Below are 19,533 nucleotides of genomic sequence, written 5' to 3' on the forward strand. Positions count from 1 at the left end.
AAGTATGCAAATTAACTATTTTTAAAATGTATATTTATGGATATTTCAGTATAAGTTATAATTTTATACATAAAAACATCCACAACTTTTTTTCTCTTTGTTACATACTCCCTCACATGCTGCCAAAATCAATTAGAACTTTTTACTTAGGTTTCAGTAATCTTTGGATCATGGCCTTAAATCAACCATTGTTGAATTACATTCCAAAAAATGTCCAAATAATTATTTGCTTAAAAAATACAGAACTGCTAGGTGATCATGATTTACAAAACAATTTTGCAGCAAAATATATTACTGATTGCTGACCCCAAAGAGAGTCACAATATGTTCCCAGGACCACTGACATTGAAACAGCATAATCACACCAGTTTAGCTCCAAGGAACTGGTCCAAATGTATGTGGGACAGGAGACAAAGAGACAAGCAGTAAAAGGGACAATTCATAGAATGACAGTTTGAGAGTCCTCTAGAGAAACTTAGTTAAACACCAAAACCAGACTTCTGCTTTGAATCTCCCACTATAGTCAAATTTTTCTCTACAAATTATAGAGTGCTTAGAGACACAAATACCCCTCTCCCCCTGTTTTAACCACAGAACTTGAAACTTAAAAGCCATTCATGATACAGCACTGTCATGCAGCACGAGAAAACATACTACATTATTAGAAGAAAGCAAATGAACAACATACGTTTCATGGTCCCGTCTTCCTCTTCATCGTCATCACTGTTTATTACCATGGTCCCCAAGTCTGACTCTAACATGGTGCTGTTGTGTTCAATCATTGTCTGAGCGCCTTCACTCATCGTACTGGTGGCTCTCATGGTACCAGCGCTCTCTGAATTGGTCTTCACCATGGTGTGAGAGTCCAACTCATCTTCATCCTATGGGGAAACATTTGCCAGAAGGCAGCAGATCATTAAAAGAAAATAAAGGTAAGATGCAATCACTTATTGATTAGTTTTTATCTTTACGTGACCGAGCTGTACTGCTGGACTTCCAGGTTTAAAACTTTAAAAGAAATCACAAAATAAAAAAATCTTCCATATAAAGAAAAATAAAAACTCTTCTTTCTCACAGATGCATGGCAGGGTAAATAAAACGTGGCCCAGCCACTCACTTTGCATTAACATCCAGTTTTGAGTTATCTCTGTGATTTTCATGACCCACTTTATCTCTCTGGGTTCCAAAAACCACTAACACAATTTACAGAAAGTGATTTTGCTGTTTTGTAAGGGACTGTCACCATGGGTGCTGACCACCCTTAACTTTGCATCATGCCCAGCATCTGACATTACATACAGGACCCTGATGACAGGCTCATGTTCAATTTAGCTACTAAACAATCTTCCAACAGAATTTGTAAAGTACCCCTCAGAAACAAAAAGTCAACTTGACTTACTTCAAGTGTTTACTTCCATTTTAAAACCTTTGTTACAAACCTGAGTCAATAACTTGTTAATACTACACATAAAAATAGCCCTTGAGCACATACTTACCCACTAAGTGTGGGGGATATAATATCAAGAAGATAGACAGTAGCATTTTGAATCGGTAATGGTAACAGGCCAGGAATTTGAAACAGAGAACTAATGACAATCCAGTTAATGAAATGTGAAATTCATATGGAATACCAATATTTGAAAACACTAATGGGAAATCCCATGGGTTTCCAGAATCTAATTTAGATTATACACACAACATCACAACATTTCAGGAGTAATGTGATGTGATGGACTGTTGACTATACACATTTTCTATATGAATAAAATCTATTACTAAAGGAAAAAAACCTCAGACATTCTCTTTTCTTGATTAAATGTAAGTAACAATATCTATCACTGTGAAGTTACTGTACATCAAATTGTTACATTTTAAATATAAATACTACTTTCACCAGTTTTATAACCATATATGCATCCATTTCCTCTATTGTGTCAAAACTTCATTTGAGTTCCTTTATAAATGAACTCTGTCCCTGATTAGCAAAATATTTTAGCTACACAGTTTAAAAGACTATTGGACAACCCTTTTATTTCTTTTAATTTGCCCCTTACAAATAACATGTTGTTGCTACACAGAATCATAGAACTGTTTAGGTTGGAAAAGACCCCTAAAATCATCAATTCAACTGTTAATCTGACACTGCCAAGTCCACCAGTAAATCATGCCCCTAAATGCCACATCTACATGACTTTTAAATACATCCAGGGTAACATGTAACATTAAAACACTACTTCACCCACGAAAAAATTTCCCCTTTTTCCTAAATCTTTGCATTGCTTTACAGATTTTAAATGTTTAACTATGAAGAGACTTGTAAGTTCAGGGGCTGGAGGAGACAGACACAGAATGGGAACAGAAAAAATAAAGTCTACACTCAAATCCCTGCAAGGTCCAGCACTTTGTGTTTCTCAGTGAACTCATTCCTTTCCTTCCTGTTCATTCCCTGACAATTTGCCTCTCGTACAGACACACATGCACGAGCCAGCTACATGACCCAAGCGCCTGCTTCACTAAGGGTTGGTCTAGGCAGATACGGAGAATTGAGTCTGCAGTAACACCAGCTCCTGAAAATAATTCTATTACACCTCAACTAAGAGATACAAAACCAGATTTAATCTTGATACAGAAAGTCTGACTAACAGCATACCATAATGAAGCCAGGATACAGACCTAAACAGACATATTAAAATTCCAAATGTCAAAGGAATCTTTATTGTCCAGATTCTAATTTGCAAAAATACTTGAGTTCTTCATTTGGATTCTTTCTGGGGGGTTTTTTTAGTTGCATTCTATTTAGTACCCTACCCTTAAAAAACCCTGTGATATTCACAAAGATACAGACAGCTTACAGCTGCAGCACTAGGCAACTGTGCCAGTAAAAAAAATGAGAATATTCTGGGACTGCTCCTCCTGGTGGCAACTTTAATTTTCTCTACTTTCTCCCACCAAATGTTACTGTTAACCCCAGTGTTTTCTATGAATTGCATTTTTCCCCTTCTAAAAAGGATACTCAGAAAAAAAAGTAGCTTTGCATCACATTTTAAAAGTGACAGAACAGTTAAACTACAAGTGTTTCTTTCAGTGCTGCAATACAGCGCAAAACTGACTCACAACACACTGATGTTTCACCCACTAACCACTACAAATTTGGCATCTCTAACATACAAGCAGGCAAATCTCTGAGTTTAAGGCATAGTTACATTTGATTTACAGATTCGCTTGACTAATATTAATATCAATATCCACTTGCAGTGCATACAGCCCTAAACGTATCCAAGCTGAAATAGGAAATAAAACAAACACTTTCTTGGAGCTCAAAACTTTTATTTTAGAAGTTAGTGGAGAAAAGTGATGGCTTTATGAACATATGAACAAGTATGAAATAGAGTCCTGAATTACCACTTGCATAACTTCTGCTTCACTGAAAAAAAATCATTTTTTATTTCTTCAGTCAAATCAAGTATCTGGGCTTAGTCCAAAGAATAGCATTTATTTTTCCAGTCTAAGAGTGCCAAAAGCCTTTATCTTAGTACTGTCTCTCAGCAAAGAGAACAGTTATCTTTTAGTACCTAGTACTAAAGGATCTAGTAGACTAAGGATCACAAGAGCCCACCTTAGTACAAAAAGAACAGCTGTCCCAAAAAGGAAAGTACACATCAATTTTGATGAATGGGCGTTCTCCGTATATCAGGAATGATGTACGGACACAGAACAATATAAAACTTCTTCATGGCCTGTGCATGCCCCAGAATAATTAATTTTGTAGCTAACACAAATTGTTTCCAGAACTGTCATTCCAGTATTTCTCACAAATATGAGATTTAGCTAATATGGCAGTAGACTACACTTGTGGGATATGCCCAGCGGGCGATTGCGAAATCTCTTATCTCAGCAGACATCCCTCCAGGGCAGTGGCTGGGCATATCCCCCATACACTGGTTCTGGAAAGGTAACTTTATAAAAATATGCAGTGGATCCAAGTTATGGAAATGCACATTTACACGAGAGATGAAAGTGATTCTTTCATACAAATTCTGATTCATGCTTTACAGTGCATAAATACTGGTGTAGAAATTGTGATCTGTTGTTAAAAAAGGTAAACACACTGATTAAATAAAAACAATCACAATCTCAATTTTAATCAGGAAAAAAATAAGAAGTATTAAAGCTGAAGTGTCATGTTCTCATACTGTTTATAAAAACAGATCCAAGAATCAAACAATAAAAACAACTAATTCTGGAATTAAACTGTCTGCTGTTCTCCTGTGTACCAGTAATAAGCACCAACCTTGTATTTGGAGGGGGTATGTATCTCTTACACCACTATACAGCAACAGAAGGTGCGCCTAAGTGAGAACTCTAAAATCTCTTGAAATGCTACAGAATTTACAATAGACTACAGAAACTCTGAATAACATCATAATGTAAAGTACAAGGAAAGTACCAGCAATAACCTGCAATCCTATAAGACTAACTCTGGATCTCCTTATTTTCCAAAAAAAGTTATTATTAACAAAAGCAACCCTTAAAGCATAAAAATGCAATCATAGAGATTTGATTATCAGGATAGAAAATACAAAAAGACTTCAGCAAAAACCACACACAAGACTTCATGATATGCTTGTAAAATAAAAGATCTCATCACACAAGAAGTTTTCTCAGAGAAGCTGACCCTGCAGATCATACCTGAGCCTACATCATTACAGAAGTGAATGAGCCAAGGTGATAAAGATTAATGGATTTTTCAGTTGCATTTTAAACACCAATAGGGACGAAGACTGATAAAAAACTAAGCAAATATGAAGAAGCAAATATGGCAGCAGTTGCCTTTAAAATCTCTCTACCTATGGTTTGGCATGTAAAAAGAACACTAGATGGCAGCAAAGACGGGAAACTCGGCTGCAAGGCATTAAAGGAAGATTTACATGCTGGCAAAATTTAGTATCCTGTAAAATAATTTCATTTACTATTAACACCTCATCATCACCTTTGAAAAATGTAGCTGTAGTCACAGCTATCTTTTTTTAAAGCACTGTAGTAGCTACATAAACACATAATATCGTTTGGTCAAGTGCAAGGATTTCGTAAAAGCTCCTAAGTACAAAGCCAACTTCAACCTGAGTATATGATTAATACTGAGCACACAAAACTTAGACCCATCAGTAAAACAGGTAAAAACTTAACTTTCAGCACACAGTCAAATCCCATCACATTCAATAGACATCCATCACAAAACAGCACATAAGCGTGTTTTCTCCCTCCAGGTAATTGATGCATCAGGTAACGACAACTTGCTGCATGCCCATACCTCCCCATGTTTATTCTTCCTCTAAACCAGTTTCTGGCTCTATGCTGCTGTGGATTTTAACAATATGCTATATTTCTAACTTCAGGACACTTAAAGTACTGCAATCAAATTTAATTAACACATACGTCAAGTGTTCTTTGGCATAAAGAAAGAATGGTATGAAAAGAGCAAGCTTTAACACTGTCATGCAAAATTATACATATATATATAGATATAGCTATAACATATACATGCAAGCACATGAAAGAAGCATGAAAGCAAATATAAAAACCTTCAGAAAAGTACAGGATGGTGGATCAGATTTAAAATACAGGATAGCTCATTTGATTCACTAGTTCCTTTAAAACAACACTATAAATATTGTAAAAATATAAAGGAATAAATACAGCAATTATTTCTTAGAGTTTCAAAATACAGATGACAAATTTTCATAATTAATATAGAATTAACCAAATAACCCTTTGTATGAATGAATAAATAATCCTACATATAGGAACAATCGATTATCGACAGTTGGTTTTGGTGTTGATAGTTTGGTGTTGATAGTTGTCAACCACTAAGTGCCCAAGGAAAAAAAAGTGGATTACTGAAGTAGTAATTTCTTGATTTAATACTCTAAAACACTTAAACATTTCTCACATCATAGAGACATTAAAATGTTAAAGAAAACATACAGAAAGCTGCTTGTTAGCTCATTTCTTTAAAGATCCACAGAAACAAATATTTAGACATGTTTTCTGTGAGCTGCCAGGCAACGAGTTACTTTACATTCCCATAATACAGCTGCCCAGCCTCAGCATCCACTTCACATCACACTTCTAAAAATGCATGAGAAGAGATTGGTCATGTCTCATAATGCCTAAACTAACATTTAAACTTTGATATTGGGATTAACCTCCTGTAGAACACACCACTTGTGATTTTTGCTTAATTAAAAAAACCTGTACAACTACCTCAGCACCTATCAAAACACATCAGTTTGTCAGACGGCATTCTCATCACATGAGCAGCTCTCATAACAGGCATAAAATTAATTCTGAGCACACTATTTATGTCTTTTTATTATTTATCTCTCAGGAAGGATACAGACATAAAGACTGTATTCAACCTGGGCATCTATTTACAGCTTTATAATGCATAGTTTTGAACAGCAAAAAGTATTTACATTACAACTGACAACTTCTCATGCTATAAAATGTTCACAGACAGTGGTGAAAAAGAAAAACAATCAATTTTAGGGATGTGACTCTTCCTCGCTTGAAGGACAACTACCTGAATTGACCCTGAAAATTAAGTACGTAATTGTGAAAACTTTGTATCTGATTATTTCTCCAAACCCACCCACTCCATTCTACTTCTAGTTATGCAAGTCACTTTTAACTTGAGTGCCCCTTACTATATAATATATGACTTTAAGAAGGTATTAAAGTACAAAAACTTATTCAAATATAACTGTTAGGGTTAAAACAGGTTTCCTAACATAAGAAACTTCACAGTTAGAACATTTTACACCTTTCTTTTTGATGGATCCCAAATCAGGTACTAGTGAGTAACGAGCAGAACTGCTCACAATTTATATAGGAAATTCTTGGGGGTTAGATCAATAAATTCAAGCCCCTGACAGGTTAACTGAAACCATTCTTTTTCAATAGTATATGGACTTAATTCACTGCCCATGAGAGACCTTTAACATCAGTAGACTCTACTTACCACTAACACCAGTATTTGCTCTTGCTTTTAGATATTGTTAAATATGCATTTCTCGAAGTTCAAGTCTGTTTTTGTGTTTCTACAGTGAGGACTTCACAGTGGTATGGCTGGGAAGAAATCCACTCCTGAGGTATTATTTTTCAAAATTTAAGTGCAAGGTGGCTATTACTTTGCAACTGAACAGTACACACAATCTAAAAACATTTATAGATATTAAAATATTAATAAATAGATGCATTATTTACTGTCACTACTACTACTACTACATAAGGTAACATAGGGACTGTCATTAGCTCTTTCTAGGACTGTTGCCATCACTGCAGATTTATCAAGACCTGTACTGTCATTTGAATTATGGGATCATGTAGTCATGCAAACTACATACAAGCAGCCCTGTATTTCTTATGGAGTTCTGTGAAACAGATACATAAGGAGTAGGAATGTGCAAGAGTTATTTATCTTTACACTTGAATGCTGGACTGCTGACTTCATCCACTACCAAAATGTATACCAACTATACCAAGCTGGCACTCATCTGCTTTCCCTTTCCAAAAGGAAAATAATAAGCACTCAGAAGCGCAGAAAGAATTGGTTTACTCTTTTCTCTGGAAGTTCCACAAACAAGTTCCAAATTAAATGAAAGACACAATCTTTGAGCTTATTTTCAAATTATACATTATTTCAAAGTAAAGTGGGAGGTTGGGGGATTGATTGTTTCTTTTTCTAAAATGACAAACAAATATTCTAATGCTTTCATTTTATTCTTCCAGATTTTTATCCTGGTTTCCTTTAATAACTTGTGGGTCCATTGATTAACCTCTGCCTAGTATGATTAAAAAACTAAAATCAGAATTCCACTTAGTTCAGGCTCCATTTATACCTACATATTGCTCAGGAGTTTTCTATTATGCAGTGTATGAGCAACATGCATTCAAGAAACACCTTACAGAAAACTTCTCTAATTAAAAAGAAAATGGTAAGACTTTCAAGGAATCATAGAATGGTTTGGATTGGATGGGACCTTAATGACCATTTAGTTCCAACTCCCCTACCACACCTTCACCTAGATCAGGCTGCTCAAAGTCCCATCCAACCTGGCCTACAACACTTAAGGAATGGGCCATCCACAGCTTCTCTGTGCAACCTGTTCTAGTGTTACACATCCTCTCCACGAATACTTTCTTCTAATATCCAGTCTAAATCTACCGTCTTTCAGTTAAAAGCCATCATCCCCATACTACATGCCCTCGGAAAAAGTCCTTCTCCAGTTTTCTTGTAGCCACCCCCTAGGTACTGGTCCAAGTTTACACTGCTGTTTCCTAGTTTGGCTGGGTTTGCACTACTGCCTGATCAGAACATTTGGTGACAGCAACTACACAAGATCCTGGTGTTATCTCTCAAATCAGTCTGGAATTTCTTACAGTGATGTACTGCACTGAAACTGTTGCAAGACATAGGATGTCTGTATTATGACCAAACAATTACTAAAACTGGTCCAGAACAAAATGTGTTCTGCATTGTGACACACAGAAGATATCCACAGGTCACTCCAAAAATTGTTTTTGTCAACAAGGAAATCCCTCCTCACTTCACCATTAATATTCTTCATTTCAATCATTTGTACCCTCACTTTTTCTATTAAAGCTAAGTATTTCTTTTTTCACTCAGGGCTTACCAAGCAATACCAAATTATTGGACATGCATTTACTGATAGCAAAAGTCACACTTGTTACCAAATACCACTAGTTTTAACAACTGTTAAATATTTAATCCTAACTACAAATCTTATCACAGATTATTTTCTTGAATCATAAAACTGTGTGAAAACTTAGGGAACTAAAAAAATCTCAACCGCATAAAAGAACATACACAAAATTATTTTTTACAGTAGGTACCAAAATCCTCTTTTACTTAATCTTTTTATTTTGAAACTTTTGAAAATGTTTAATTCTTCAATATAAACTTTACAGTAGAAGCACCTGGATATCCTCTTGTCCATTACGAGATATTCTTGCATGTCTCTTAAAATCCCCTGTAAACATCGGTTGGTATTATTCATTAATTTAGTTAATCAATTACAGCCTGGAAGTCTGCATCCGCAGTGAAAAATAAAAAGGAGTACACAACATCATATTACAAAGGATGATAAAAGCATTCTAAAAGAACATATTGCTGAAGTTTTTACCCAGATTCTCTCATCCTTCTGCTTTTGTCATCTTAAAGTCTCATCTAGTGATCCCTTCACTCAAGGGAGTACTACAAAGCTTCATTTTCCAGTTTCTCCCCTTCTGTCTCTCAGTGTGCTGAAGTCATGCTCTTCTTTCTATTTTTCTACTACCTTTCTTTTCTGAACTGACTAGTCTCATTCACAAGCCCACTTTCATGGCTTTCCCCTATTCTGTCACTCTGTTCAGTACAGAGAAGTCAGCTCTGCCTCAAGTTTGCCTCTTCCATTACTCACCGGTTAAGTTTTCAAACCTCTACTCTTTTCTCACATCCTGTGCTACTACAGGCAGGGCCGTCTCTAGCCCTCTGCAAGGCTGGCCTTTAAAACTCCTCTACATCATAATATACAAAAAGAAATGAACAAGGTATGCAAATACTGAGCTGTCCACTGCTCTTACTTCCTGCCTTATATCAAAGACCAATTTCTTCAAGCAGAGGTTGACTTCTGTTTCTGGGTTTGTTGATGCTCATACATTGGTATATGATTACAGCCCCTAAAAGTCTATTACTGTAAGTAAAAAATTACAGACTTAGCATTTCCATATACTACAACTGCACTCAATTTTAAGAGCAAACTAACCTTTTAGCCAAAGTGCTAATTAGACAAGTTAGGGACTGCATTAGACAAAGTTGCCAGGAGGTGCAGGAAGGTGAGTGATCCTTCCCCTCTGCTCCACACTGCAGAGGCTGCACCTGGAGTGCTGGGTCCACTTCTGGGCTCCTCAGTATGAGAGAAAGGGACACACCAGCTAGAGTTAACATAGGGCCACAAAGATGATCAAGGGACTGGAACATCTCTCCCATGAGGAAAGGCTGAGAGAGCTGGGACTGCTCAGCCTCAATAAGACAAAGCTCATTGAGGCCATCATCAGTATGTGCAAATATCTGAAAGGAAGATGCAAAGAGGATGAAGTCAGGCTCTTTTCAGTGGTGCCCACTGACAGGAGCAGAGGCAACGGGTATATAAAAAACCAAGGAGGTTTCCTGTGCACATCAGGAAACACTTTTTGTTCCATGAGGGTGACCAAGCATTAGCACGAGCTACACAGGGAGGTCATGGAGTTTCCTTCCTTGGAGATACTCAAAAGCTGTCTGGACATGGTCCTGGGCAGTCAAACCTCAGTGGCCCTGCTTAAGTAGAGGGGTTGCACAAGATGACCTCCACAGGTACCTGCCAACCTCAACCACTCTGTGATTCTGTTTTCTCAGCCCTGCTAATCAAATATATTCCTGTTACTTTCAGATTTGAGGCACTTATCTTCTATACTTAGTGACAAGCACAGTCTTGCTGTCTTACTCATAACCTATTCCTTTACTGCACCACAAGAGTACATGGCAGAATTACCAGCTACTACAGTGGTAACACAAGAAACAGATTGCTGCCTCAATCCTAGATTTGAGGTTCTCTTACACTAAATGCTAAATGGGGGGAAGTGAGGAGGGAAGGAGTGTGGGGGGCTGCAGAGTGGGGAGTGCAGTGTTACGTTCTGACTTCTGCACCCATGCAAGAGCCATGAGGAGTTGCTAAATGCTTCTTCAGCTGAGGTGAACCAAACTTGTCTTACACCCTTCCACGCAGTAGTGGGAGAGGGAGGTGTACACCACATCCTCAGCTGGCACGGACTGTGCCTGGCAATGTGATCTGAACCTCAGACTAAGTAATTAGATGTCATGCCTAATTTTGGGTTAATGCAAAAGACATCAACAATGCCCAAGCATTTAACATCTCTAGCTCAGAAGGCAATACTATAGATGAAAGCATACTAGTAAAGGCATTAGGTTTTTATGTCAGTAGTAAATCAGTCTCCTCAGAAATCAACTATTCAATAAGTCAATTCATAAACATCAACTCCACATGTCAAGTCACACACAGGAAAATTTCCTAACATAAAAAAAGTAATCACAGCCCTCCCTGCCAGTTTATTACTGACTAAGCAAGTACAATTCAGAGTAAACCACCTTTATAAAAAGAAGCTATCAATATTCTTAGAACACACACTCTTAGAACAGAAAAAAATGCAGCAAACCACAGATTGCTGGAGATCCAAAAGATTGCACAGAATCTGCTTGAAAAGTATTCCTATATATAGATCATCACATAACACTCTGTAACAAGGATTCTACAATTTGCTATAGGACAAACTGCATTTACTGCACTGCTCTTTTCTGTTTGCTCAAAGCTGTAACATTCCAGTCTCCATCTTCTCTTTGTGCTCTTCCTGAATTACCCTGGTACACACTGTATGTGTGGCAATACACTTCTTTGAAGCACATTCTGCTGCATTGCACAAGACTAACATGAAATAAATTATGTTGGGAAGATCAATAATGCCAGGAACACAGACTTAACACTGCCAAACAATTCTAAATGCAACCTGCTTATCACACAACCTGCTCTCTCCTCAAACATTTGCTCACAATGTCATCTGAGGAATGAAGTGCCATCACCATTTTCATGTTACTTGGTTCAAACCACACTGCAATCACTACTTACTAAGTGTTGTGACTATTCTGTGTATTAGACTCAACCAAAACAACCCAAAAAAACACCAAGCAAAGTGCCCTGAACTAAAAACTAAACCACTTGTCTAGAAGTCCACCTGTGAAAGTAGAACCTTAAAGAATTTGGGGGTTTTTAATGTTAGTCTCAATAGCTGACTATTCAGCTATGGTTTCTTTTCCCACTTTCTAGAAAAGCTTTTTACTAGGACATCTCATGAATAGTGCTGAAAGCTGGCTTATACAGAATTACTCATAATTAAGAGTAGAATACTCAAAATTCATAGCATTAAAACCACACAGAAAACTGGTACAAAAAAGTATTTGAACACAACTACAGGAAGGAGGGGAAAACCAGCAACTTATCTGTAAAGTATAGATGGTTATAGGAAAAATGGGTACACACCGAATTTTCTTCCTCCTCTTCTAGTTCTCTCTGCTGTTCCTCATGTCGCTTTGCCTTTATCTCCATAGCTTCAGTGATCAGGTCCCTTAAAATTGAAACTGGCTTAGCATTCTTAATAAATGTATGCTAGGGGAAAAAAAATCATTAAAATATGTAGTATCATTACAGCAGTTGTGCTTCAGATTTAATTACAAGTCCTATTCAACACCACAGATTCCAGTACATTACGCAATAATCAAAATCTATACCAACACAACATACAGTATCCTTCAGCTGCTTCATTAAATAAAATTTACTTTAACTATTTTTAATAACTGCAAACCTTGGGAAATGTAATCACTTAACAACTGTTTTAGAGTTGAGGAGAGAATTTTCTAAAGAAAACATGCAGTAAGTAGTAAATAGAGTAGTGATGATCTGACACAGAAAACCAAAATTTTTCAGATATTCAGTTTCAAAAGTTAATTAATCTTACCAAATTGAGAGCATAAATTAGTGGCTCTAACCAGAGCAACTATGGCTGCTTACTTCAACAAAGCTATGCTTTAAATGTCATAAAATATTTCTTGATCTATGATGCTGAAATGTGGAACCAGTAAAAAAATACTTTACTTTTCGCAGGAAGTTTAATTTTAATTCAAGGTCGTTCAAATAATCACTTTCTCATTTAAGACAATGGGCATGATACCATTTGCACATTTGGCTGCCTAATAAACACCTGCTGTTAGAAAAAAAAATTATTTTTGAATTATTATATTAATTATTAATAATTATTATATTATATTTGCATTATTATATTAATTTAGGCAAAATGTAACTAAGCACCTCAGAAATATATCATTAAATATTTAAAAATTGTTCCACGAAGAACAGAATCGATGTTTTCAATTGAAGCCTCGTGTCCTACACCTATTATCTATCTTTTCCCTTGATATATTAATTCAATTACTCTCTTTTTCATTCCATGATCTCTCCTCACAAGCAATACTTTCATTCCCACTCAAACACATTCACAGCACCTCCAGCTCCATCACATATGCTCCAAATTCCAGCTGGGGAAAAAGACAACACAGACTCCTGAAGAACACAATATTTGGTTTTCTGGTCAGTAAGCATGTGGAAAGAAACTGCACACTGAAGCTTTTTCTTGTTTGTTTCTCCTTACTTGCTCACATTAATGCAAGTCTCTTCTATCCAGCTGCTGGTATTCAGCTAACCATACAAACTTCAAATCTTGAAGGTCTCAAGTACTGCTTCATACATCACAAAGACACACATAACTTTTAATTTTTACTTAACTTGTGGTCTACATTTTGGTGTTTTGAAATTTATAAAATTAAATATTCATAACATGATCTAAGAATTTGACAGATCTATTACCAAAAACTACTTCGCAAAATTTTTGTTTTCCTTGTAGTGGAGTTCACTGGAATTTAAATTTTAACAGCTGATATTGCTAGCTCAACACAGAATAAATCTAGTAGGAGAGTCATACAGGAAGTAAGAGCCTGGCATACCCTGCCTAACTCCAAAAGTCCACACTGCCAACTGTGGCTCCCATATAAAAGTGCCCACTTGGTTTAACTCAGCCCAAGAGCAAACTCATTTGTCCATCTGCATCACACCCTTCTAGGACAGACAGCCACCTGCCTGTTTAACCTGACATGACCAGAAGGAAAGACTGAATATACTCCATGTGTGGTCCACACAGAGGAGTAACCTGGGCTCAATTCTTTTACTAAACACTTGTCTAAATCCTGAGATCTATTGAGGGCCTCAAACCACAAAGCAAGGATCCAATTTTAATAGCAAGAACCAGCCTTAAACTATTTAAAGAGCAATGAATTTTCAGAAGCAGCAAGAAGAAAAATAAAATGGGGGCAGAGATGCAAGAGCTGTCAGAGAAAAGACCACAAAGTGAAAAATAAATAAGGCATAACAATAGTTAAAATAAGATTTTCCCTTACAAATTTTCACAATATTTTGGGTTTGAGCGGAAAAAAAAAACACCCAAACAAAAAATGTGCTTTTCCTCAGTAAGTTAAATACTGACCTGTAGCAGCTGGGTTGCTGTAGCTCTTTGTTCAGGATTTTTCACTAAGCATTTCTTCACAAAATCTGTAAACTCATCAGACCAGAGCTCTGGCTTCCGGAAGGTTGGAGGGGGATTTGTAGGAATCATAAAAATAGCCTAGATAAAAATCAAACAATAGCAAGTCTAAACAAAACACATCACCACAGCAGCTGAAGCCAAGTTAAAAAAAAGAAATTGCTTTATCCACCTTTCTTATCAGGCTAAGAATCAGGAAGACAAATTTTAAGTATGCAAGGATTTCTACTCAGATCAAGATTCAGGAAGTAAATCCATCTGCTACTAATGTAGCTACTTCCCATTAGATTTTCTCTATTTAAACTGTACCCCATTGAGCACAAGACTCCTTATTTCATCGATTGCTGTTCATCAATCTGAAGAGATGATTATATTCTTTCAGAAATTCTTAGCAGAAATGACAGCACTGCTCGTTTATACACACATATAAAGTAGCTGACAACAGCCAAGCTCACCTTCTCCTCTCTTAAGTGCATTTAGTTTTATATGAGAACTGCTTAGGAAATTTGGGAGGATTGCTATTTCCTTCTGCATTCATAATTCATCAGATGGAGCTTTAAAACTTGCTTGTCCAAGTAAGATTCAGACACATATGCCAAAAGACCTAAGGTAACACTAAAAGATGACATAAATAAAATAATCAAGTAACTAGTTTACAGTATTGAGAACTTACATGAAATTGAAAAGGCACCATTTTACCTATATAACAGAAATTTCTTCTGTTGAGAACCATATGCAGACAGATTTTTCAACCAGGGAAAAATACTCATGCTATATAAAAAAATGTTTGTCCTACTTAAGATTATATATATATATAGTGCCATTTTTTATATTATTATTTCTAGGTTTTTATAATTATTATTATAAATTCATGCTTGCAGCTGGGGGGAAAAAAGCTGTACAACTCTGACAGATTATTGCAAAATAATGAAAAATGTTGAACTTCTGTATGTAATAAATGCATCCAATATCAGTGCTTAAGACTTACACGTGATAGCAACACACTAGAGCTAGGTGTATTGACAAGAACAACGGGCTATTATTTTCTTCTAAACCCAGGTTCAATTCAACTACATTTTCCAAAGTCACAGGGAATAAGAGTTCTTCATTTGCTTTTCTAAAAGCATAGGCAGAAATACATACTCAGAAAAGGGAAAAAAACTGATTCTGCAAATGTTTAAAGTATTAGAAGCACTAGAAGGTTCAGCCTGTGTCTGAAACATAGGGAGAAGGCAGAAAGAACTTAATGAGATTTTATCCATAGCTTCTAAAGAAGTCTGACTGGCCTTGAAAGTTGGTTGAACTCATTCAAACCCTCGTCAGAAAATTTTTTCTCATATTCTGAAGGAAAGTGGAAACCATGCAAAATGACGTAAAAACTGTTTACTAACATTTTAATGAAAAATTAATTCAGTACTGAATAGTTGCTTGAATTCAAATACTTAAATGCTTACAAAACTTGCCATTTTGTTTAACAAAAATGTATGCTACAACAGCAGCTTTATCTTTTCAGTGGGCAGCCATGCCAAACAAGTATATGGACTCAGACAGGAAACGCGGCACTCAGTAACTGGCCTTATCTACTTCACTTGTGAGGCAAGATTAATTGTCAGTACAAGTGAAGTGCTTCTGGCGAAAAGCAGTGGCTAACAAATTCAGCTGTTTCTGTCCTTGAAATTAATGATCTTTCTGAACTTTGAACTGATGACTTTTGATCTTATCTTCAGTTACTCTTAACAGCTAACTCTGCAGTAGCTATTGAAAACACACAGCTGTAACAGAAGTCTACCAACTTCTGTTTGGGTGGTGTCAAAATAGGTACCATCATAATAGGTTTCATCATAAACACTGACCTCTCTCCCCACAGGTAAGCACAGATAAGTTAGAGTCCTACTCAGCTCCACAGTTCTAGCAAAAATGTTTGCCTTAGCCAATTATTTTCATCAAATACACAGCAGTTAAGAACCACAGCAAAGAATTGACTTCTTTGTCATTCACAAAGGACAATGAGAAAAAAGAGGAAATTCATGAATCATTCTTTTATGCCAGACAACAAAAGCCACAAAAGGAGATATTCAAGTGTTAGAGTTCTAAATCCACATTTATGCTTTGTACATTCATTGAAAATACCTACTTCAGAAATATGTATATTTATGTAATGCTTAAACTGTAGACTTTTTAAAATTCTATGTCACATGAGTTCTATTAGCTGAAAAGAAAAATTAGATGCATTTTTGTAATACAAGAAAACATACAGAAACTACTTATTCCAAATGTTTAGTCCAACTTGGTACTCACGCCACGCACTTGCTAGCATGTACCTCTCCCTCCATCTCTCGGCACTCCATTCTATCAACCAGCCTAAAATTCTGGTTTTCAATTCCATCTTGCCTCTCTCAGAATTTTGGCTTGCCTATCTTTCTGCAGAAAAGTTAAACGCCTGTCCTCTTTCAAAACAGTCTATGATTTAGCTTTCAGCTACTCTGTTTCTTTCCAAGAGGCTTGCAAAGAACTCACTGGAGCATTATAAAGCTAGTCCCAAATCTCCAGGAATAAAACAAAACACTTATCTGACAGGAACTGACTCCTCATTTTTGCTTCCACTTCTTGTCAAAAAAGGTCATTTCTACCCTAAAATAACTGTATATTATTTTAAAACAAAACTAAGCTATTTCAATCACTCTGGGTGCCAACAGAAGCAGGAAATACTTGGTTTTTTCATGCTTCTTTCATCTTACCTTAGATTTCTCCAGTCCCTGTGTCTTCCCAAACTGTTACTTGAAGGTTTTTTTTCCCCTCCACTCCACTTGTAATTTTCTCAGAAGTTTCCCACAGCTATTGGTTTTAGTTTAGCTCTCACAGTAGGGCTGAGAACAGTGCTCATACAGCCAGTATTAAGCAAATGTTGATTGAAAGAAACACCAAATATAAGCTACTATCCACCCAATTACATGGGCTGAACTGGCAGTACCAACTGAGGAAATGCTAGGAGGAAATTGTTCAACAGAGGGGCAGGCTCTGACTTATAAAAGAGCTGGGGCTAATTCTTTTCTCTCTCCCGCCTTCAATATCACCTTCCACATTTCCTTACATTTCTGAGACAAACTGACAAATCTTACAAGAGTAACACATCAAATATACAACCAAAGAATTAGATTGTATGACTCAGTCTTCAGTTTTAACCATTCAATCATCTCTAAATAGAGAAAGAAATCTCTAAAGCTACAAGAAGGCTAAATTTAATCTGCATTTGTCTTCACCTGCCTGTAACATAGAGCTCATTCCAAATTTGTCCTGAACTGGCCCTTCCACCTCTGCACCTTGAGCCCAATTGACCTTGAATCATCTTTCACACACTGGTCTGAGGCAAATCCTTCACCTTGCAGTGAAACCAGAATTCAAGGCAGATTATAATATATGTATGACAAAAGATATGGGGAAGATAAATCATCCAGGGCAGCTTTTGGGGCCACTTCTGAATTGAACACTGGACAATCCAACACAGTTTCTACCATACCTGTTGCCTGGTAGCACTTCTCTGCTCAATCATCAGCAGTTACAGCTAAGCTGAATACCAGACTGAGAACCAGGTCTTAAATGAGAGCAGAACTGCACAAGTCAGCCCAGGATTTTCTTTTTATTATTCTTAAAGGGCCTAGTATTTTAAATTAAATCCAGGCTGAAAACAGGGCGGGGGGGTTTCCATGAAGGTTCTTTTATGGACAATTTTATTGGCATGAAAATGTAATTATGGTGATGATGATGAATTAGGAAACGCCAAAAGAAAAATGAGATGCTCATATACCACACATGGAAATTCCTAATCAGAAAATTCTTGCAGCTCATTCTTCTTGTCAGTCAGGGTAATATATGTGTATTTCACACAGCCCATGAACACATTAAGTGATCAACAGCAATTTCGTAGAGGTACCGTGTCTTCTGGCTTTTAGCTCCTTGAGTAACTTATCTCTATTACTTAGCTGAAATAAGTTACTTGCAATAAGAAGCAGAAAATCTACCCAGTACCATAAATGCTACTGAAGAGGACAACAGAGACTTCTACATTGTGGTGAATTTATAATTTTCATGCTGTGAAGCTCCATTGCTAGAATCTATAGAGAAAAACTTTTTTATAAACAGGGTAAGGATCCATGACATCAGTTTGTGACTTCATAGTTTTTGCCACCACAATTAGACTACTTAGTTTAGCAATCTACTGTAGGAAACAAACACCAAAACACATTAAACTCAGTAACACATTCAGGGTACAAAAACCTATTTGAGGCTGGAGGAGTTAAATATTGGGTACTGTAAAATTTTAGTAACTTTGGAAACAAAGAATCAGCTGAAAGACACATTTTTCTCCTCTCTGTGATACATAGAACCTCCCTCCTTTCTTGAATAGCCTTCAAAAGACTACTAAAACATTAATTATTCATTTACACAATTCATCAGCTGTCTAAAAATGAAACATCAACATGGAGAAGGGTGAAATATTAGCAGGTTCTACACTGGGTTTGCTTTGGTGAGCGTTTTTTTCTTTATGTGGCTTTTTGGGGGGTGGTTTGTTTGATTTGTTTTTATTAATTCAGAACTACGATATTGCAACACAGTGAAAAATAAAGTTACTGAAAAACACCTCCTGTTTAAAGTCAAGAAAGTTGGTTCACAATCTACGTCATAGTAGATAATAGATGCATTTGTTAGAAGCACCCTAAAAATCACTGCTGCTTCCTCTCATCTGCAAACACAGACATTGATGAAGATCATCTGTGTACTCACACCTCTTGTGCAGAACTACAAACAGGTCTGGCTCCATCAGACATCTATCACATACCTGATCCAAGTTGATTCTTACTAGAATGAACAAACACAGGATTAAATGCAGGAATGGGTAAGTGAAGCTTTAGTTCAGAGAAGTTCTGGACAAACAATAACTGACATAAAATTTTTAATCCTGATGAGGGGGAATATGTGTGATATTTAACATGCAATTCTACTGCACTCACTCTGATAGTTTTTGTAATGGCCACTGATTAAACCATATTACACAATACTACATAAGGTAAAAATTACATTTAAATTACTTTATTATAAAATTACATATATTAACACTAGGAGCGCCTGGAAAATAAAATAAAACACCATAAGGGGAAAAAAAAACAAACTAAATGAAACAAACCACAACGTGTACCAGTGGCTTAACAGCCATTTACTGTCATAAGCCTCCCTCTGGAATAATGACCTTTACCAATCAAATCAAAATATGAT

General features: G+C 36.4%; 1 protein-coding gene across 1 annotated transcript in view; it reads right to left on the minus strand.

Moving 5' to 3' along the window:
* Positions 1-19,533, minus strand: part of STK3 (serine/threonine kinase 3) — a 130,964-nt gene that overhangs the window by 58,245 nt on the left and 53,186 nt on the right. The window contains exons 7-9 of the mRNA XM_082296100.1: positions 14,206-14,343; positions 12,153-12,278; positions 689-881 (exon numbers count right to left, since the gene is read on the minus strand). Coding sequence (XP_082152226.1) covers positions 689-881; positions 12,153-12,278; positions 14,206-14,343 — 457 coding nt within the window. The remainder of the gene's footprint in view (positions 1-688; positions 882-12,152; positions 12,279-14,205; positions 14,344-19,533) is intronic.

Source organism: Coloeus monedula (genome assembly GCF_965178545.1).
Source record: "Coloeus monedula genome assembly, chromosome: 1".
Lineage (NCBI taxonomy): Eukaryota > Metazoa > Chordata > Aves > Passeriformes > Corvidae > Coloeus > Coloeus monedula.